This window comes from Stegodyphus dumicola, chromosome 4, assembly GCF_044657685.1.
Source record: "Stegodyphus dumicola isolate Sdum_Otavi_A_Nest chromosome 4, ASM4465768v1".
In the NCBI taxonomy this organism is placed as follows: domain Eukaryota; kingdom Metazoa; phylum Arthropoda; class Arachnida; order Araneae; family Eresidae; genus Stegodyphus; species Stegodyphus dumicola.
The window spans coordinates 254,676,572-254,699,975 of NC_140771.1; the positions used below are offsets into that span (position 1 = coordinate 254,676,572).

The window sequence follows — 23,404 nt, forward strand, 5'->3', positions numbered from 1 at the left end:
CCCTAGCAAAGAATCACATGCTTAAACTCAAGCAAGCATATTCACTTTGTTAAAAATATGGGGTACCTATGCATCATAGCAGCCTATTTGCCAAATCTTCTTCAAATGATCATCTGCTGTTACATGTTTAATCATAGTCATTGAACTGTATAACAAGGATTTTCAGTGATGCTTATTTTGATAGGTCAGTGTTTACAAAGGAGGGTCATCGAGACTGGGCATCATGTTTGAGGCTTAAATTTCCATGCTTAAACTTCTCAAACCACTTTCAGAATATGTCACCAGAAACAGCACTTTTTGTGTATATAGCAGTGTAAATTTTACAAGCACAAGTAATCTAACTGGCATTTTTTCTTTTCTTCTTTTACACATAAAAGAGCGTAATATGATAAAAATGAGGTTTTGGGTTATTCATTCGTAGCACAGCATTGAAACAAAAACTGTGCCCAACACATAGTAAAATTATGCAACATGAGCAGAAAAGACCATATTTAAATATAAACTTCGATCTAAATAATTAGAAGAAAATGTTCTTCGATTTGAAAAACTGCAGAACATTTCAGATAACCCAATATTTAGCTTTTTCATGCATTTAGTGAAGTACAGATTTTTAACTGCTAAGTGCTTCAAGCTTTTCAAATGCAATTACATAGATAAAGAATTTAGTGGTATGTTATGAGAACTTTTATTCATTGTTCTTTTTTGTGTAAACCTTAATAAGACATGCAACTAATTAGCATTGCAGCACATATACAAATCACATGCACCAGTTATGCTACCTAGAATCACTATAAAAAGGTAAAACAGTAAGCATTGATTATTATTATTATTATTATTATTTGCTCTTCCTTTGCATTGAAATGTCAATACACCTTATTTTAGAAAATGGTAGTTATTCTTGAAAATTTCTAACCTTGCTAGAATAATCTTGGCTTATGGAGACTGCAAATTATCTTTCCAAGATACCAGTATGTGTGTTGAAAATATCCAGTAACAGTGATACAAATATTTAATTGATGAGTGCAGGAGGCACAGACTGATAGGCAAGGAAATTTACATCAGCCTTGTAACATCACCAAATGAGAGGGCGAGGCTACATTGTGCATAGGAGTAACAAATCATACAAAAAATGAAGCATGAGAATTATATAACAATTTGTGTTATGTAGTATTTTACATTGTCTGCAGTAGGAGGAAATTCTTGTAAGGTGTCTGTTGCTGTGTTTACCATTGATTCTACACCATAGACATATGTGACTGCAGTGGTATATTGGGCACAAAACATGAACAAAGAATTACAGAATTGTCTTTTCAGGTTAATCGTCATTCTGCCTGTTGCACCACAATGGTTATATCCAAGTTTAGCAGAATTGCAGAGACAGAAATCATAATTCTTTTTTGGCAGTATTGGTCTGCCAGCTAGAGTTAAGTTTCAGGGTGTTCTTGAATTTCAACCCCTCACTTCCTAATACACATTGCTAGCACACTCTATATATCTCTAAAGTTGTAGAGCCTGTTGTCCTTCCGTACCTTCAAGGTTTGCTTATGCGCGAAATTTACAAGATAAAATGCAACTGCACATGGCATGGTATGATCAGCAATTTTTTGTTTCACAGCAGGTCACACTGCTGCGTTAGCCCATCCATTCTCCTCATATGACCTGATATCCACTGAATGTGACTACTTCATAATTTGAAAATTAATGGCCCAGTATATACTGTTTATTACTATGCGTGATAAACTTTGGGAGCACGTGGAAACGGCATGGGCTGACACTCTCCAAGCACAATCAAAATTTTCTTTCTTTCATTGCAAAGCTGTGTCACAGTCATGGTTGCTATACAAAATGCTGATTTTTTCATGTTCTAAAAGTCCAACAAAGTGGTAATTTTAATCACTTCAGTTATATACCCGCGAACGGGCTGGTTGCATGGGCGTTTTTGTGGTTTTCCCCATATGTAACATGTATACGAGCCAGTTTCCCTTAGAAAGTCCTCCACGAAGGTATCCCTCCCCTTATGCAGATAGCTCTAGTGTGCTTTGCCGTAATCTCAATAAACCAATCAGTCATTTACCTCATATAAGAGTAGCTTGGAAAGTATCCGCTGTATGGTTGTAAGTAAAAAAAGAATGGAGAGATAATACATTTTTTATTTACATTCGAAAAGTACAGCTATAGTCTTATTTTTCAACTTAATCACCATGTAAAGCAACCAAGCACTTGTGATAGCATTTCACCAATTTACAAATCCCTTCTGCATAAAATCTTTGCCGGCTGGGATTTCAATCTATCACAGATCCTGATTGTCAGCAAAGTGCTGCCCCCCAAGCCATTTCTGCAAATGAATGGACAGAGGAAAATCAGAAGGAGCCAAGTTTGGATTGAATGGAGGATGCTCCAAACTTCCAATTTAAATTGGCATTTGTAATTAAGATAAAATAACACGCCGAACAAGTACTAATCCAGAAATCAAACAACAAAAATCAGCTTTATATTTGCAAATTTTCACGGGACTAATTTCGATGGTTTTACAAAACCATCATCCTCAGCTTATCTTTTTCATTTGCGCTTTGGCAGCTGAGGGTGATGGTTCGTCAGAATTAGTTCTGTGAAAATTTGCAAGCATAACGCTGATTTTTGTTGTTTTACTTCTGGTTTGGCATTTATGGTTGTTAAATAGTGTGAGGGCAAGTGTTATCATGCAATAACACAAATCCTGATGTACTACACGGACTGTGAAGCTTGTTCTTAGTTGTTGACTTATTGTTGGTTGTACTGCCAAATGAGCTACTGTGTTGGTGAAAATGTCATGGTAGATGAAATCATGGATTCCTGCTTTCTGTAGTAATATCTGGTTGTCTGCTTTCTGTAATAATTGTCCTTTCAGGAAATATATCCCATTTAAACCCATTTAAGTGTGGAATCAAAATTTTCTCCCCTGTAAATGCCAAAATATTCTACTCTTTCAATTTGGAAATTTATGTGGGAAAACAAATTGAAAGACCTTTCTGTGTAAGCAACAAAGCACTTGATGTGGTGAAAAGGTTAGCAGAACCTTCGCTTGATTCTGGATGAAACATAATGGGTGACAACTGGTTTACACAGGTGAGTCTTTTGAATGAACTGAAACAGGAAAAGCTATTGTATGTTGGCACAATTAGAAAAAAATGAACAGAGCTACCAAAGCCAGACCGCAATTCTGGCTTCAGTAGTGATGTTCAGTTTTAGTATCCTATGCCCCCCTTTGCCCCCCCCCAAAAAGTTTTCTTTTTATATCACCATTGCATGATGACTAAGCTATTGATCTTTCAACTGGCAAAAAACAGAAACCAGAAATAATCAGTTTCTACAATGAAACCAAGTTAGGAGTAGATATTTTAGGTAAAATGTGGGTTCATATAATGTATCTTGGATGTAAAACGGTGGCCATGGTAATCTTTTTCACAATGTTAAACATTAAACATTGCTTCAGTTGAAATATCTTAGATCATACATGTATGTAATGGGTATGCAGCTCTGAAAAGAAGATTGTTCATAAAACAACTGTCTAATGAGCTTGTGCTTGAACAATTTTCTCAACGAAGTCTATTGTAATGCTAGTACATTTACAACAAAAACTAAAGAGATATGCTCCCAATCATAAACAACAGTCTGAAAATTATGATGAGCCACAAATACCTCTGAAAAGATGCAAATGTAAAACATGGTGTTTGGAGACTAGAGAAGATTAAGCCAATATGAGTGCAAAAAGTGTAACACTGCTACCTGCTTTTCACATGCTGTTTTCTTGTGTCCTCCATGCTATAGAAGAGAAGTAGAAGGACAGATATCTTCTAATGTATCAGATGAATGAGAGAACATACTTATGTTCTAGTTTTAATTAAGTTTGAATTTATAATTAGTCCTTGTACAACAACTTTATAAAAGTTATTTTACAAAATTTGTTTAATATAAATATGTTTCCTTTTAAGACTATATAAACTGTTTTATTGTCCCTTAGATATTTTTATAGCTTGTGGAATTTTAATAATAATGGATAGCATTTGATTTTTATCAGAAAACACTTTTTATATATAAAGTTTAATAAATCAGGAAGTACCTCTTAGGCTCAATGTGCCTAAATGTGTTCTGAAATATATTGGGCCTGACAGAGTGTAGAACAGAACGTAAGAATGCATCCAAAATCGAAGATAAAGTCCGAGCAATAGTTCATTTGCAAGTATGTATATTTAGGGGGCATGAAATCGAAGAGGGAATTGACATTCCAGAACATCTGTTTCCTCATCTGTCTAAAAACTTGCATTACCAAAGTAAACATTCATTATGGACACTCTTATTTCATGAAACTGTATGAATGACGCATTTAATTGAAACATTAAAGGGTTTAATATGAATCACATCAGTATGAATGAACAGGTTATATTAAGTATTAAACAGAAGGTCTTAGTTTGGAAGACATGTAATTTTAAAATATGCATCACAGATGTAGTGCTCCAGATAAGACATGCATACAGAACAATTGGTCATATGATTAATTTATAAAGGAGAGCTTTGTTATGAATTGACAGGGGGTGCTTTTGACTTAATAAAGGAGATAATTAGGACCTCACTATTGCTTTTTTGGGGGAACAGATTCAGTGTAAAGATGCCAGATTAATTTTGAATCTAGGATTACTCTATAGTATACTTTCAGTACAAAGTCTGAGATCTGGACTCGTTGGGACTTTCCTGATTCTGGATTTAGAATTTTTTGGGTATTATTAGATTATCAGTTTAAATCTGGTAACATGTCTTGTAGAATTATAAAATTGAAACTATAAAATAACGGTTATTGAAGTAATGAAGCATTTATGATCTTAAGGGAATCAAAATTTATAAACAACAAATATATTTATAACAACAAATATTATAATAATAAATATAAAAAATATTTTTTTGCTTTATTAAACTTTTTTTTTTTCAGTGTAAGCTGTTTAAGGCTTACAATCACCACAGATCGCTTTGAGGTTAACACAGGGGAAACCGGTTCTCCATTACAAACAAGCTGATAGCTGATTGCTTGAAAACAATTTGCAATGTTTTTCGAAAGGAAGGAAAAAATTGTGCGTCTTTTGGTCAATAGTTAAACAGACAGAAAAATTGTCCGAAACAGTTGGTTGTGTGATATGGGCCTTAGTTGCTTTCTTTTTTGGGCTAATATTTTCTTTTTATTTCTATAGATAGATGTAATTTCTTGTTCAGTTACAAAGTTTCAATGTTCAAATCCTCTAATTGTCATCTCGAGAATTCCCATTAAAATCGTGCATCGAAATTTTTTCATGCTCAGCAATTTCTGTGTTACTTTCTTCGCTATTGGTAGTGATGTTTTATGAATTTAGAACCTTATGTTTGGGACATTATCATCACAATGAAAAACTGTTATATCATCATTTATTACTACTTCTCAACATTTCTTTGCAAATGCCATTAATTCAAAAATTTTGCTTTTTTGCAAATTGTTTGAAAACTTTCAAATTCATACCTATGATCATATATCTTAAAGAGTTTCCCTTATACACACCATGAGATTGGCAACTAAAAGATATGTTGTTCCACTAAACTTTCTTATGTCACACACCGATGAAGCTAATTTTGAATTATATTTAGTGTAGTTATTTATTATACTTACGCCCATTTCCCACACCTGCTTAAAGCTTATCCGAGTTTCAAGTAAATAAATTCCCACATATACTTAAGGTTTATCTAGAGTCAGTGGTAGACACTTTATGGTCTCATACAGTCTCTACAATTAGATCCCGCTAGACACTTTATGGCCGAGTGCAGTCTCTACTTTGCTTGACAGCTTGCTGCCAAGCACAGCCTTAAATTCTAAAAATTTTGCCATCCCTAAATTTTATATCTCGTAAATTCTAAAGATTTTGTTATTCCTTAATTTTGTTGCTCAGTGCTTTTCTAAAAATTTTGCCTTTCCTAAATTCTGGCGTCAGTCTTTGGCTTATCTGAATAACAAATGAGTTATTCTCTATTTAAACAGCACTAAATGTAGTCTTTTCACTTATCAGTATCAGTACTCTCCATGTGTTTTATTAGGGAAAAAATATCAAATATGCATGTGCAAGCATAAATTTTTTTTTTTTTTTTAATGCTATTGATGGTTTGGAGGACCGGACTTTCGATAATTCCAGATATTGTATGTCTGAATTTGGGGCTTTGTACTGTTTTAGACCAGGTACTGTAGTCATAAAGAACCTTTAAATTAGTGTAGGGTCTGGGAGATATTGAAAAGATTATGGCAGCTCATTTAGCGACGTTAATTTTAATTTCCTAAGAAATGAGCCAAGCTAGAGGTTTTAGAGGTAATTGAAGTGTCGGGACTTCAGAGTTTTATTTGCAAATAAAGCAATGGTATTCGTACTTTAGTTTTGAATTTTGTCTGCTGAGATATTTTATGTGCAGAAAAACCATTTACTTCAATAGCGATTTGAAGTGTATTATTTAGTGTTACTGAAGAAAACTCTGTGATAATGATCTTTATGTGTAATATTATTTGGTTGGTACTGTTCTGTTATCAGGACCAGATCCAGAAATAAATGTATGTATGCATGCATGGATATGTTTGTTTATGCATGTATTATATACATATGCATGCGCATAAATTCATACATTTCTGAATCTGGTCCTGATAACAAAACAGTACCATTTGGTTAATGTGATTAATTTTGCTTTTATAATTGATACAATTTTACTTCAGTTTGTATTGTTTTGAAATAAATGCCATTAAAATGAGTTTTTTATTAGTTTATATTTATATATTTTAGGTAGAATTTCAAACATTTCCTTATTCTCTCTATTGTGGAGAAATTCAAAAGGTAATTGCAAAATTTACAAATATTGGTAAACATATACTGCACAGGATAATTATTGCTTCACCAACACCGGGAATATTTGCTATTGGAATCCCAGGTGAATGCATTGATTCACCTAATATGTTTAAAGAACTGACGTCTTCCAGACAGCAGTCTCCAGTGATAGCAAAATGGGAGTCAGATTGGATGACGGAAGTGTTGATGCCTGACGGAGAACCTTGTGTGCTAGATTCAGGAGCATCTATAGAAATTCCATTTTGGTTCAAAGGTCCTGAAACTCCTGGAGATTATGACCTTGATCTTTTATTTTATTATGAAAATGAACCATCCAATCATAAACTGAGGTAATTTTTTTAAAAAAATTATGTGAATTTTTAATTTGCTAATTAATAATTTAAAATATTAAGGACTGAATACTTACATAAAAAGATTTGAACAAATTGTTGATTTACATAAATGATTTTTAAAATCTTTTGGGGGAAATAACCAGAGTTAATTGTGTCAAAGAAAAGAACACTTGACTAAAATTCTGTTCCTTTAAATGGTACTATGATTATCTGCACTTCCACAAATAGTCACCATTTATTTGGCAGTTTTGTGAATAAGTGAAAAAAATTTGTTCATATATCTTTATAGCTCATAGTTATTATTCTGCTCATAAATAATAATAAAAAGTATTATTTTATTTTAAATAAGAAGTTTCATGAGGAGCAAAAGTCTATTTGGCAGATAAAAAAAACACTAATCAGCAGAATGATAATAAATATAAAACATGTAAATTCATATTTACTCAAATACTTGTACTTTGTGTGCATGTTTAGGTAGAGATCTATTACCACGTGTACACCAAAAATGCAGAAATTCTTTTGATTGTTGAAACGAGGGTGCAGATAATCAAAGTTACTGATTAAACTGCCCATTATTAAATATGCAAAAGTTTTTGGATTTTTTCATTTTATTATTATTATTATTATAAACTACTATGGTTTAATTTTGGTTTTTTGCTCATGAAAAAAGTTTAACTTATTAAGCAGAACTTTTACAGCCTTTTATTTTAAAATTTTTTAATTCAAATATTTAAATATTTATAATATAATATGTATGCAAAATATTAGAACAGAATACTGTTGTTCATGGGGAGTCACTGTTATATATATTTATAAAATAATAAGAATTATTTTTGAAATTCTTGAATTGTACTTATTTACTTATTTTAGATATCGCCTTCTTCAGCTTTCCAGTGTTCTTGTCACACTTCCATCTGTGTATGTTCAATCCAAAGCTATGAGGAGCTTTTGCTCGGAAGATAAGTTATCAAGTTTCCATCCTGCTGCTGTACCTACTAGTTTGATACTCTCTGTAGAAATTAGTAACATCAGCCAAGTAAGTTACATGTTGAGTTTATTTATAAAATTTGAGGGGTGTTTTTCATTTTGTTTCCATCTAGTATTTGTTACCAATTTTAGTTGTTACTAAACATTTAACAATAAGTGTATTATTTATAATTTTTGTATTTTCGATAAGTAGAAATTGCCAAATTTCAAAATATGCTGAACTCTGGTATCCATGTGTGTTGTGTGTAAACATTCTTCTGGCAAATAGGCTCCAGGTGGTTCTTCAGTCAGTCAACACCGTCATTTTCACATGCTTTTTATTGTTGTTGTTTTATCATAGGTTCCATTGGTTTTCATGGGCATGATATTTTTTGTGTGCAACTCAATTTTAAAATATTGCTTGTGGAATTTGCCAGCAATGGAAGAAATGGCAGCAAGGGAAAAAACTGCCAATAATGAAGTTTTGGCAAGAATACAGTATTTTGCCACAAAAGGAAAGAATGATGAGATGCATTTGGTAGATAGCTGGCTCATAATGCTGAGTTTCTGCAGTTCCATTATATTTTTTAAAGAATTAATTTCTGTTCTTTGGGGGGGAGAAGAAGAAAGAGAAAAGGAAATGAGTACATGACTGGGTAGCCTTCCGCAATGAATTAGGAGCATCAAATCAACTATTAAATTAATTTCAGGATGAGGATGTCCAAAGTTACAAAAACTTTATTGTATTTCAGATACAAAAACTAAAAATATATTCTGTGAACATAACTGAAATTTATTTACTTTCAAAATATATTTATTAATCGATTTAAAAGAAATTCAGTTTATTGAGGGAAGTTATTTCGTCAAATGGGGTTATTGAAATTCAAGTTAACAAAATTTTTCTACTATATATAACTATTTATTTACACGTAATTAATCATTTACAAAATAATGCAAAAGTAATAATATGTTTTATAATTTATTAATAGAAAGAATGTATTTATTCATCCAGAATCAGTAGCTCTCTGTGCATAGTTTTGACTGAAACTGTATTATTTCTAGAGCAGAATACAAAATTAACACATGGAATTATTCACATTGTTTAAAGTTGCCATTAACACAACAGAAATATACTGAATAATATCTACCTAATTATTCAGAAAATCTTAAATAAATAAGTAGCAAAAAACTTAAGAGCATTACTTATATTATCACAGATAAAAGAGTATATATATTATGACATAGTTCCGACAAATTGTGTTTCTGGACAACACTCAAATATTATATAAAGTGATATCTACAAATATTAATAATGATTAAATATAGTGATTATACTTTAATTTTAAAATGCTGAAACGAATAGTTTAAGAAAATTAGAATTCATCTAGCATAATTTGTATAAAACTTAATACACCTGAAGTACTTGTACTCAGTGTTTCACATCAAAGCTGAATTGTAACAAATAATGCATCAGAATGTTTTTATACAAAGCAACAAAAATGAATATAAGCTCACATAATTATAGAAGTATGCAACTTATTAATAAAGCAGTGAAGTGTTGAGATGCGTATGCATTAAAAAATGCCAAGGTTTGGCTATCACTTCATCTCGGCATTTTCGACATTATAAAACTCACTGTCACAATATCTCTGTGAGCACTGCTCGGAGTAACTGCCTGGATAGATTTTTCAACATGTTCAAAGTAGAAACGGAAGCACTAACTCATCGTCCCTATGTTTGTACTCGGTTGAAGAGAACGTTCACATTGTCAAAGTAGTCGTAACAAGTGGCTCGCTACGAGCTGCTTGGACAGGTGTAAACTGGCCTTAAGAAAGGAAGCCATTATGATTCCAGACTTTTGTGTCTGTTTATTCGGATAAAGAAATAACAAAAATGAAATAAATATGTTGTAGTACTGTATCTTGTTTGGATAAGAATAAGTGGACAGGGGTACCTGCTTTGTGTCATTTGGTTATCGGGGCAGGGTCAACTCAGCAGCTGCCTGGAATTTATTGTAAATTTAAATTTTTATTACAGAAGAAAATTTCATGTTCCAAATGTGTAAAAATATAACTTGTACGTAAAATAACAATGATAATAAATGTTGTGCTGGATAAAAATTAAAAAATAATTAGTCAATTAATATTTGCATTAAAGTTCAATAAAAAAATTCTTTTTTTTTTTCAAATTATATCAGAAATTCAAATCATATCATAATTTTAATCCAGAAAGCTATTGCATATTAATGTGGTAAAAGAGAGTCATATGAAAGCTCATTGGTCACTGACATACATTGGTCAGCCAGTGGCCAGTGAACTGCATATGCCCTGTGAATTTTTACTTGCGGTCTGCAGCTATGTTAATAAATTTTTTCTAAAAAACTTAATTTGTGTATATTTTTGTACTTTTAACCATCTTAAGGTCATATTCATTGAAAGTTAAGATGAATACCAGAAGAACCTTGAATAGCCATTGTTTCATATTGCAGATTCTACAGTCCCAACACATAAATTAAATCTTAAAGGCTTAGAAGTTGGCCACTACTGCCACATAATACACTAGTTGTACATGGACACAGATTATAGTTTTCCATATTATTTTAACTTGTGGCATAGACACATGGTATTTTAAAGTACAATATATCCTTTGATTCTTTGGCTAGCCATTTCATCGATGTTTCTGAAATTTAAGCTATATCCCGTCCTGTCTCAGTAAGCTTATCATAGAGTGATCAGGCATTTCATAAGCCCAAAAAAGTGTATTAACATTATAGAAACAATCTTAAGAGACCCATATCATGTGTAATTAGACATTATTTTATTGAGAAATGTCTTGAAAATGCGTGGCTAAAATGTTGAGTTAATAAATTGCTGAATGTTGTTGATTTACTGTGCTGGCATCAAAGTAGAATAAAGAATTGCCAAAAACTTTAGGCTTTTGTAGAACATGGCTACTTTTGGGATGGGAGCTGTATGGTGTTTTATAGTAAAGGCAGAATCCTTGAAGTAGCTAACCCATATTTAAACGCATACTCATTGTTGACAACTATACTCATATATGCATATTCATTCAATCAACACTCTGTGCTTTTAAAATACACATTTTGATTATTCACAGAAAAGCTGTTATAAATTGCAAGTAACTTTACTTGGTGTTGTTTAAAAATCTGAATTGTAAATTTATTTTTGAAATGATTTGACATGCCTTTAAATGTAATCATTTGAATTTGTCAAAATTTCTTACGAGGGATTTATTTGATAAGTCCACTTCTATTTCTGATTCCATTTCTGAGAATACGTGACAGTATTGCATATATTAATGTTTCTTTATTTTGATTTGATAATCTTATGGCAGAAAAAGTTGTTTTCTAAATTATTTCCAAATGCGAAGCATTGCATAAATTCTCTCTTTTTTTTTCCTGTGAATGTTGTTATTGGGAATAAGCATGTGGAAATTAGCCTCTCATTATACTTACAATCATATTTTGTAGTGATTTCTTGCTTGGGATGCATACAGTTTATTGACTATTACAATTTTTTGCTTTGTAGAATATATATATTAAAGTGTGGCTGGTAAATGAAAATTTCTGTGGCAGCAGCTGCCTTCATTTCTTGTATTACACTTATTATCATGCTTTACCTCGTATTATTTTTCATATTTATGCAGTGTCCTGCATATTTTTAGTTTTGTTCTCCTTCATACTATCTATATTTGTATCTGCATATTGGTAAAATTTAGCAGTTCATCTTTGGATGCCAAATTATTCTATAATCTATCATAATTCCATTTTTCCATCACAAAAGTAGGAAAGGTAGGTATTGGGGATTCATTGAAAGAAGCCTATGCCTATGCCTAGGCAAAAGCGTCTTCTTAGTCAAGTACAGGTTATAATGAAGTTTGACAGTATATGTATGTTTGGATTCTAAGTATTAGTATATTAAGTTTACTAATACTTAGAATAATTAGTAATCTAAGTATTAGTAAAATCTGTATTAATTCTGAATGTGCGATGCTTTTTTGATTATCAAAAAATTAATTTATACATATTGATGTATCAAGTCATATTAAAAGCTATTTGCAAAATTCTGTATTTTAAAAATTAATTTTATTAATACAACATAGGTTGAATTTTTTGTAAATATTATGGAAATTTTTAATAAATGACAATTTAATTATTTGTGTAATGATAACAGGAAAATAAATAATGTGATTGATAAAATACATGAATATAATAATATTTGAAAATTGGAAGTTTTGGTGCTTCTTTTGATTCTATTGTGCCCATTCTAGGAACTCAATCAAGTCAGCCTTATACAAATATCCTGCATTAGTAAAGATTGGTGTTTTTTGCCATATGAAGATAATTGCCGTAGAGGTAAGGATTCTATTATGTTTAGCAGCACATTAGAATTTGTTATCAGTGCATATATTTTGATTCATGTGATTGAAAAATAGTGCAGAATAAAATTTAGAAATCGGGAGAACTGCATGAAAAGAATATATTTTCCAGTTGATTGATATTTGTTCAAAAGATATAAGTACAGTACCAGCCAAAAGTTTTAAAACTAAAAGAAATAGAAACTGAAGTATTTATTTTATCTGAAAAATTTATTGAGTTGTCCTGGAAGTAATTTTTTTTCCTTACCACCAAAGTAATTAGTTGTATTTTTAAACCAGCCAACTTCATTCTTACCTGTCATTGTCTATTTTAACAGCTGACATTTTGAGACTTATTTTAAAATAATTTTGTCCCATCAAAATTAAAACCAATATTTTTGTCATATTTTGCTTTTTTATTACCAGAGAGATAAGAATGCTGTTCAAGCAAGAAAAAAATGATATGACGTGTGTAGGGAAGATATGTTCTCAGAACAGCAGTTTCGAAACTAGTTTGCAGATTCTCATTCTAGCAGTTTTGTTACTGAAAATGCATCATGTTCTGAAAGACCACTTAAAATCTGAAGAAAAGAAAATCTAGGTATTAACTCAGGCAAACAACCGAATAACAACACAAGAAATTATTAAGAGATTATATTTGTCGAATTCAATTGTTAATGATCCCTTGAAATGACTCGGTTTCATTACAAAGCTTGTAGAGCCATTAGGTTATATCGATGCTGGAAACATGAAAAATGTACATAGCCCTCGCCGGGGTTCAAACTTTGGACCTCCCAAATATGCTTCCAGTTAACCATGAAAGCATGTGGAAAGGAGGAAGTACCTTATATACTGCCTCTATTATAATGCAGCTGGGGAATCTGCAAATCCTGGTGATAGTGAATTATCATCCATTATCTTTCAGTTCAGGTGCCACTTATAGAGTCATTAGAGTTTTTCCATTTCAGGAAACTGAAGAAATCCAAGGTGCCCTCGCCAGGATTCGAACTTCGTACCTTCCAAGTACACATTGAGCGTGCTTCCAGTCACACCACAGAGGCATGCAGAAAAGGCATGCACATATCGAGCTTACTAGCTCGATATGTGCATTCTGCATGTTAAAAAAAAAAAAAAAATTACTTTTCAACTATCAAGAAATTAATCCTTTTTGAAGTGAATCAAGACTGGCATTAAAAAATGGATTGTTTACAACAGTGTTAAGTCCAAATGATTATGGAGAATATATTATAAGAAGATACAAGCCAGCTCAAAGCATTTTGAAAGTCAATATTAATTAAAAAAAGTGATACTCTGTATTTAATGTGATTTTTAGATATATATATGTATTTTTAACAATGTAAGAGACAATTCCGCAATTGATTTGAAAGTATACTGCCATCAACTGGACAAACTGAAAAGTGTATCTTAAAGAATGGATTTATAATTATTTTTATGTAATGCCAGACCTTACACAAGTCTGATAATTCGTTAGAAGCTATTTCAGTTTGGATTTGATGTGCTGCCACACACACTGTATTCACCAGAATTTTTGTAAGGAAGGATTAGCAATTTTATGAGCTTGTAATCATGCTACTATCAGAAATATGATAAAAAGCATTGGGCCAAAATAGTTAATATATAATTCAATAAAATTTGTGTATATTATTAGAAAAATTTCTTTTATAAGATGGGATTACTTTCTCACTAACCCAATATATATAGTGTTCTGCTTTTTTATTAATGAAAAATATATCATGAATTTATTGTTTTTCAGTATATTATTTTTAAAATATACAAAATGATAGTAAATTTATGTTATATTTTTGTTAACAAATATGCTTAAAATGGGAATGTGCATTGAAAGAAAACCAATATTTTGTCTGGAATCTATATTTTTAAAATCGTCATTATAGTAATTATAGATTATTGATCCCATTACTTTTTAAAAATTTAGATAGTTTTAAATATATTGGTACTTTGACTACCTGCATCTACACTGAAAATTCATTAAAAAGTATTTGAGGCAAAGCAATGTGTTGCCAGAATACTCATGTGACAACCCAGGTATGTGCGTAGCACATGTCTGTTTTGGCCATTGCGCAATGATGATGTTATATGATGCCAAATTTATGCTAATTAGATATTTTTTAAACGAAAACACTTAGCTGCATAGAAGAGAACAACAGCTAAAAAAAAGGAATTTCTTAGAAAGGTAATGTTGACCAGTGTTTTGATCTTTCTAATTTTATTGGTTCACCGCTCCTGTACGAAATTCTTAGTGTGGAACTATTTTCGAAATGGTTGCCCTTCATGCATTAGCTTAGTGAAAAATTAGTTAACAATGAGATTGTGAATGCTTTCCAAAGTCACCAAAGAATTCACGACTCTTCAGTGGGAATGCAGATAATCAGAAAGTACTAAAGTATTTAATTAAAGAATTTGATTTAAATAATACAAAGACGGAGTACATCGAGATGAAATACTACATTTAGTAAGGAATTATAAGCCAAATAAAATAAAAACATCTGCCCTGAAGATAAGGATAGTGCTGACAGATCAACTTCCAATTCATTGCGCGCCACGGAGCAGTGTGAAATTGATAAACAGATTTCGGAATGGTTAGATAAACAAAGGATATGTCTTTATCCATTTTTTGAATCAATTCCACTTTTTGTTTAATGGACTTCGAAACATACTTTCGCTTTGTAGATCCTTTACATATTAGTAAATATATATCGGAAATTCTTTTTGACATAATCGAAAGTTCAAGCTTACTTTTATAAAATTGCTCTAACAGTCTGCAAAAAAATAATAAGCCGGATCCAATTCGAAGATTAAGGAACAACGCAATCTGCAACATTAACTGAATTAGATAATTTTAGCTTAGCTTATACCGTCCGTTATACATTAAACGCGCATGCGTAAACGTATTTTGGGCATGCGCACACGCATATTCGCAGCCGTAAAGGTCTTACGCGCAGACGCATGCGCAGAAAGTTCGTAGCTTTGAGGTCCGGATTATGGGTGTCTGAATTAACGACTTTTGAGTGTATTATACTAAAATGAAACTATGTACATAATGTTTTAAGAGTAAAAATGAAAAAAACTGCAAACAGGTAAATTAAGTGATAGACAAAATTTTAAAAAGAAGGTTTTTAGAAATACAATTTTTTTTCATGGTTATATAATTTGAAATCAAGCATTGTATTTTATCTGTTCTGCTTTAAAATATGTATTAAATGCAATATAAAGTTTCACCTTAGAAGGAGAAAAATTCAAAGACATTTTGATTTAAATTTCATGGGTATGGTCTTCATTACTTTATGTTATCTAGTAAAATATGTAGTATGTCGTTTCATCATTTTTTTTGCACCAAATTTTATAGCAAGGAAAACCTTTTATGTATTTTAGGTTTGTCTGTGATACACCCTGAAGAAACACTTCTGTTGACATTAAAAGCCATTGGCTTTGATCCTAAATTAACAGGTATATATACTGTAGAATCTTAACAAAATTTATGGACTATATTTATTTGAAGGAGTAAACTATTTAAATATTGAGTTTCCTTAATATAATGAGGCTGTAATTTAAAATTTATTTTTAGTGTCTAGTCAAAAAGTGAAAGTGTTTTCACACGTTCCTGTGGGCAGAGTTGAGGTAAGTAAATGTAAAGTCATTATACTTTTTAATTTTTTCAAACCATTGCCATTTTTTATTTCATTTATGGGCTCTAAGATTAAATATCTGGTTGTAATGAAAGTTTTCTGCGAAAAAACATTCTTAATAAAGTTAGGGGAAAAAAAATATGAAACCAGTACCTTTAGTGCGAGTAGTAATCACCACCCAAATTTATTATTTTCTGCCAATGTTTTGGTAGTTTTGCAAAGCCGTAGGCCCAGAAACTTGGTGGCTGCAAGTCAAAAAACAGATCATCCTCATTTCGGACATCTTGTGCAGAATGGAAGATAGCACCAGCATCATTTTGCACTAAGATAATTTTAAGATCTTTTTGTTTAAATATTTGTACTATATATAATATATATAAACTACATTTATATTAAATAAATTATACATATATGTACATATAACTGTAATAATTTTTAAAAAATTCTTTTCTTTCTTTTTTCTTCGCCGCACATGATAGAAACGGAGAATACGATATTTATCATGAGCAAATGTGTAGTCAATTTTTGTTCTAATTTGCCAAGATATTTATTTAGCTAACAAAAAATCATCATCCACTATAGTACCGAATAATTTTGCATGATGTTTTACCTTCTGGCGAACAAATTGTGTTTTCATTTTCAGCTCTTGAGGCGGTTTTATATGTGGAAAGGAGGTATTCATCATTTTTATATCTTATTAGCTTATTAACCAGTAAGTAAAACCACAGTAAGATCTTTTGCTGCCATAACAGAGAAGGGAGCAAGAATTAGATCGTGATTAACCCAAGTTCAGCTGCCATGGAAAATTGGATTGTTTCTGATTTTATCCTGTGATGGTGTGTAATTAGTACAAAAGAAAATATGCTCTAGATCCAGGAAACCAGTTGCATGTGCCCAGTAACTGCTGGCCCTACACTGAAATAAGTACATTGCTTTAATATCTTAGAAAAAGAAATGAAAAAAATACTTCACTTACTTCTTTCTGGTTAGTGCTTTTAAAATAAATACATATACTTTATCTAATTAAATTAGTTTATTAAATACTCATCGGTAGAATTTGCAGCACCCTTGATTAATATAGATGGGTAAGAACATTATATGTGCGACCAAATGTTGCTATAGTGACTCTATTAGTTAGCTGCGCAGCCACATGATCGAAAATGTTCCAGAGTTAAACTGTCATAATCCTTCGTTATTTATTTTTGGAAACATCTAAAACTTCACACTCAAACTCTTGATATCACTCAGTCCACAATTTGTCGCTAATTTTTGGAAAATGGACACATAGTAATGAATTTCCACACCGTCTATTGTATTTTAGCTATGGGTGGATCGCAGGTACTTGAACTCCTCTTAGATGCACGTAATGTGCTTCACTTTACTATGCTAGGCTTGCAGAAGAATAATCTCATCAAAATCCATGAATCCATGAACTTCTTTTTATTCGTCCTGTGCACTTCATCTCTTTTTTTTTTTTTTTTTTCCCCAAGCATCAGTTGTGAAACACACCTTTTTACTTAACTCCATCACGGGAAGAGCGGGGCCGAAACCCTGCTCTCCTATCTGCAGTTTTCATCGAAAAGAGGGAGACAAACCAGTTCTGCGAGAATTTATTCCAGCGTGTGACTATTCGATGGTGATTAAATTTGCAATTAAATGAATGATGATTAAATCCATTAGTGAGAAAACTGTGTTCCCACACATCCGAATATATATATATATTATTTTCAATCTATTACCACTGCTGTCATCTTGTCAGAATTAAAGTAAGAGATAACATTTCCATTTTGCTCTTTTGTCAAAAACATCATCTGTTAATCAGCCGTAGAGTATCATCATTTCAACATCTAATCACATTTTACTTTCATGAGGTGGTTATGCAAGCAGAGTTATGTTTAAACTGCATACCTCTTGCTTGAAGAAATAAAATAGCTACTTTTTTATCTCTTGGCAAATCACAAAAATCTATTTCAATTAAAAAAGTGTACTTGAAAAACATGAAAGGAAGGAAGTCAAACCAAACAGGAGAAGCTTAGTGCTGAGAAAATATGGGGGGGGGGGGATACAAGTAGCTGTGACAGAAGAGAACTGCAAAATTTTCTTATTAATGGAATATGTTAAGAAATGGAAATAAAAATGTTAAATTAAGATGAAGTAACTGAAGTCTTTAATTAGGATGACAATGTCCCAGTCATCAATCAATCAGCTGATAATGAAATCTGTCATATGGTTTTAAATCCATCAGACATTGCGATCAGTTATGAAGAAAGTGAGAAAGAGGTTGTTGGAAAGGAAAAGATTTCAGTTGACTGTTTTGGTGAGAATTCTTGACCCAGCAATTTGCAAGATTTAAAAACAATGTAACTTTGTAAATATACAAGAAATTATGTTTCTGTATAAAATTAAAGAGAGAGAGAGACACATATAAAATTAAATTGCTTAAACAACTTAGGTTCAAAATAAGGTTTAATAAATTAATGGGAAAAAAATGTGAACAGTAAGATTTTTGTTGTAAATTTAAGTTCTCTTTATGTCATAAATGCTTTAGTATTTCATATTTTTTATTGTACAATTTCTATATGTCATCTTACTAGATTTTAATGACGTATAACCCAGAAATGCCAACTTCCTGACAATTCCAGATCTCGGACTTGTGCTGTATTTTAATAACATTTTCTGATTCTGGATTTTATCTCAGTTTGCTTTCACATGTAGTGTTAAATATCTGTTTTGTTCTCACCTTGGTTCTGGTGCATTATATAAGTGGCATAAAAAGCAACAACAATAACTAGAGCCTGTTTCTGGTGTAGTGTATCTTTTCAATGATTCCAGTGCATTGTGGAATTTGTTCCTTGTTGAATAGTCACTATTATTTGGAAGCATACAGGATGCCTCAAAACTCTACATACAAACTTTATTGGGAGATGAAGAACATCTGTGTGGATAATATATACACAAGGAAAGTATTGCAGGATATAGAAGAAGCACAGCGATGCAACAAGAACACAACACAGAAAGCAGAGTTAAATTCTGTATTAGGAAAAATTTAGTAATACAACATCAGATAGATGCAGATATTATTTCTCAAGATGTATTCAATAAAATTTGTAACAGATCTGTTGCAATCAAAGTTTCTTAAGAGATCCTTAATTTCTTTATAATTTTAAGCACCTTATTGATGATTATATATGTAATTTACAAGCGATAGGGGGAACAATATGTGTGTGGGGGGGAATGCTTGAGAGAGTAAATAATTCTGCAAGAAGGGTGAGTTATAGTCAATGCAGGTGTGCAGAATGTTATTCTAGAGTTTCGAGAAAAGGGGAATATAATTTGTGGCATGACCCGAATGAATTATCAGAATTAGAAGTCCAGATGTTTTCACTTTCTGTACTCATTTGAAGCCATCATTTTGAAGTGAACAACAAAGACTTGAGTAAATAACATTTGGTTTAGTTGAAGTACAGTTGATTTAATGTTAATTTTAGTAGTAAATATGGCTTCTGGTTAACAAAACAAACATAGTGTTGGTTTCAAATGCTAAGTTGTTTAATTTTTGAAAGAAAATGAAAACCGTACTTCTCAAGGATGTTTTGTGTTGATGAAAGGTGCATGCATAAGTGGAAAAAAAATGAAATTATAATAATTGATATGCCCCAAAAAAAGGGGGTTTTGCATAAAGGAATAGCGAAATAGTCTATAAGTTTCTAAGATAAGTGTTGCAATCTGGGTGCTAGGAAATTGTTAAAATGAAACTAGAAACATTGTAACAACATAAGTTTATTTTCATTAGAGGAGAAGCAAATGAAAGTGAAAACTTTAAAGCAACTTTGAGTTGGTGTAGTCAATTTATGGCATGGAATTATTTAGCTCTACAAGAAAAAACAAAAGCTTTTCAAAGGCTTCCAAAAGATTTGGACAACAAATTTATGTTTCCAGAAGTTATTGACATACAAAGGAAAAAAAAAAAAATGCTCTCACATATTGGAAATATGGCTGAAACTCCAGTAATGTTTAATATGACAGGAAATAGAACAATTGATGTAAAAGGAACAAAAACCATTCACATGAAAACAATAGATCATAAAATATCTCACCTCATCGCAGTGCTTTCCTGCTTAGCAGATGGTACAAAATTAAAACACATGGTTAATCTTTAAAAGACGGTGCCAAAATGCAGTTTCTAAAATGATGTTTTTATTCATGTTGAGGAGAAATTATGATAGACAAAAACGGCAGGAAATTAATGAATAAGAAATGTTTGGCAATAGCCTCTTCTTGCCTTAAAGAATGCTTGCTTTAATGAAGAAAGTCTTTTAGTTTGGGGCATGTTTAGATCCCATCTAACGGATAATATCAAGAAATTGTCAAAAGAGTGCAATACAGACATGACACTTATTCCAGGCGAATTAATGCCATTCTTTCTCCCTTTAGATTGGGTGTCAATAAACCATTCAAAGAAACTTTAAAACAACAGTGGAATATATGGATATTTGAAAATGAAAAAAACATTTACAGAAGAAGGTGAAATGCATCATGCCAGTGTAGAAGTAGTGTGTGAGTGGGTAATAAAAGTATGAAATGAAACTGAAGTTGACATAATTAAAAAAAATTGAAAAAATGTAGTATATCTAACAATCTAGATGGAACAGATGATGATTATTTATTTATGGATTAGAGTAACAATGGTGATGAAGATGAAATAGAATTTGATGATGTGTCTGAAGATAATGGAAGACAAATATGACAAACATTTCATGCTATCTGACAATGAAAATTTTGAAGTTTATAAGGTATGTCATTTCTTTTAAATAAACAGCGTTTAGGTACATGTAGAAATCTAAATTGTGTATGCTTACCTTTTCCTTGTTTTTAAATGTGTCATTTTAAAATCTGGCATGTTAGTTAGGTGACGTAGTCGCGCTTTCAGTCACCTGGATGACTACCCTATCCTGTATGTAACTTATCAGGGGTGTACATATCATTTGATGAGCATAGCATACAGTGTGGTAAGAAAAGTTCAAATGGAAGTAGAAGGTAATACTAGGCATTATGGAGTAGCGAACAGAGTTCGGTGAACAGGAAACAATCTAGCGATGAGGTTGGCAACAGGATGATAACTGCAAAAATTTTCAGAGCCATAGGATTTTGATTGGTTGAGCCGGAAAGGGGGAGAGGACGTGTGGCATGTAATGTTTGTAGAGACGTTAGGTATTTTTTTAAAGCGGGAGAGGTGAAAAATGAGCAAGGCCCTTGCCAGGACTCAAACCACAGTACTCTTGAATACATGCCAAGTGTGCTGGCCATTACACCAAAAACCTTATATACTTTATATACTTCCCATTTCAAAGGACAACTAGGGATTAGGAGACCCAGTCGCCAAATCCTGGCGGTTAAGAATCATCATTCAACACCTTTTAGTTTGGGTGCCACTGTAGAGACATTAGGTATTTTTTGAAAGCAAGAGAGATGAAAAATGAGTAATGCCCTTGCCGGGACTCGAACCACGGACCTCTTGAATACACGCCGAGTGTGCTGGCAATTACACCATGAAGGCATGCTAAGAAAGCGGGAGAAATACCTTATATATGCACCCATAATCTAGATCTTATTTTTTGTTTTGAAAGGACATATTATATGCCAGAATATAATGTGCACTTATAAAAGATTTTAAGAAGGAGAAAAAGTCTCTTTTTTTCCCTCATTCTTAAAATCTTTCTCTGAGCCTCTAGAGCTCAAAGTTTGTATAATTTAGAGGTTTAAACTGCCACATAGTAACAGTCAGTTTATTACAATTATAAATTTAGTGATTATAAAAAAAAAAAAAACATTAATTGTTAAAAAAGTATTAATTGTAAAATATTATATATATAAAATTGTAAAAATTGTGGAAGTGGCTAAATATAATGCTTCGTTTCACATTAAAAGCACTAAATGTGTTTCACAGTCGTATATTAGAATTTATTACAGCAAATTGTTTTTGTATTTTTCAATATTTATATGTAAGGTTTAAAAATTTAGGTATACGTTATTTTGCATTATAGGTTGATAGCAGTTCTACACCATGCTCTGATTTCAGTCAAAAGTCCGGACTTGATCTTCAAGCAATACTTTCTTGTGATACTGCAGTGTCAGTCAAAGAATGCAATAAGTTGAAAGCTGAAACTGATACAGTTCTTCTTCTAGTGGTGATATGGAAGGTTTGATTTTATTTGTTCATATTATATTATATTTAATAGTTTTTGTTCTTTTTTATGTTTTTTTATGTTTTGGTTTCTAATTTAAATCATTAATAATTTTTCTTTGTGAAAACATAGTTTGTACAGTCCTTAAGAGTCCTTAAACCATGTTCTTAAACCTTAGGTTTTTTGGAATCGATTTTTGGCTCTTAAGAGCCCTTAATTTTGGCCAAAATTAGCAGAAGGCCCTTAATTTTAATCATCTGAAATTTCTGTCTCTTTTTATGACTGCCATTTTGAGTGTGAATTAACATTTTGAAGGAATATTTTTGGCGATTAACTGACATATATGGTTACCTTTTGAATGGGTTATAATTTTTTCCTATTTCTAATATAAATGGGTGGTATACTCGATTTTTTAAGCAAGAAGTGAAACATAAGCATTTCGAAATTCATTTTTCCTAATAAAGAGCTCTTAAACAACTTTTCACTTTTGGAGATGTGAAGTCTTTTATTAAACAGTTCTAAATTTGGCGACTTATCAACATTTTGGGGATTTTAAGATCAGTTTCTAAAGAAAATTTTTAATTCTGAGATCTGGAAATTTTTTGATGATTTTTTTTAAACATTGTAACATTGATAAATTTCAAATAAATAATGGTAATATATTAAAATTATATTAAAAAAATAACACTAAAATAAAACATTTTTATTTTTCTCTGTTGTAAAGTTTTATTTTGGCAACTTATACAGTATTTTGAATCTGAAAAATAAACAAGGTAGAATGCTATAAAGTACTGTTTACCAAACAGTTCTTAGCAAAAGCAAAATTATTTATGTAATTAATTAAAAATGTCTTCTTCCTAATTTTTTTCATAAGCAGAGTTTTTCTCAGGCAATTTTCTCAAAATGTTCAGAGTTCTCAGATTATGCATTAGTTTTCTCTATAAAATTAATTTTACACTTTTTCCCTCATCCCCCCCCCCCGCGAAATATTTTTGTTG

At 31.5% G+C, this 23,404-nt stretch overlaps 1 protein-coding gene across 1 annotated transcript in view; it reads left to right on the top strand.

The window, feature by feature from the left end:
* Window positions 1-23,404, top strand: part of l(3)76BDm (trafficking protein particle complex subunit 8 homolog l(3)76BDm) — a 107,285-nt gene that overhangs the window by 70,255 nt on the left and 13,626 nt on the right. Inside the window, exons 19-24 of the mRNA XM_085816228.1 lie at window positions 6,819-7,210; window positions 8,084-8,249; window positions 12,470-12,554; window positions 15,968-16,042; window positions 16,161-16,213; window positions 22,266-22,421. Of these exons, the coding sequence (XP_085672354.1) occupies window positions 6,819-7,210; window positions 8,084-8,249; window positions 12,470-12,554; window positions 15,968-16,042; window positions 16,161-16,213; window positions 22,266-22,421 (927 nt within the window). The remainder of the gene's footprint in view (window positions 1-6,818; window positions 7,211-8,083; window positions 8,250-12,469; window positions 12,555-15,967; window positions 16,043-16,160; window positions 16,214-22,265; window positions 22,422-23,404) is intronic.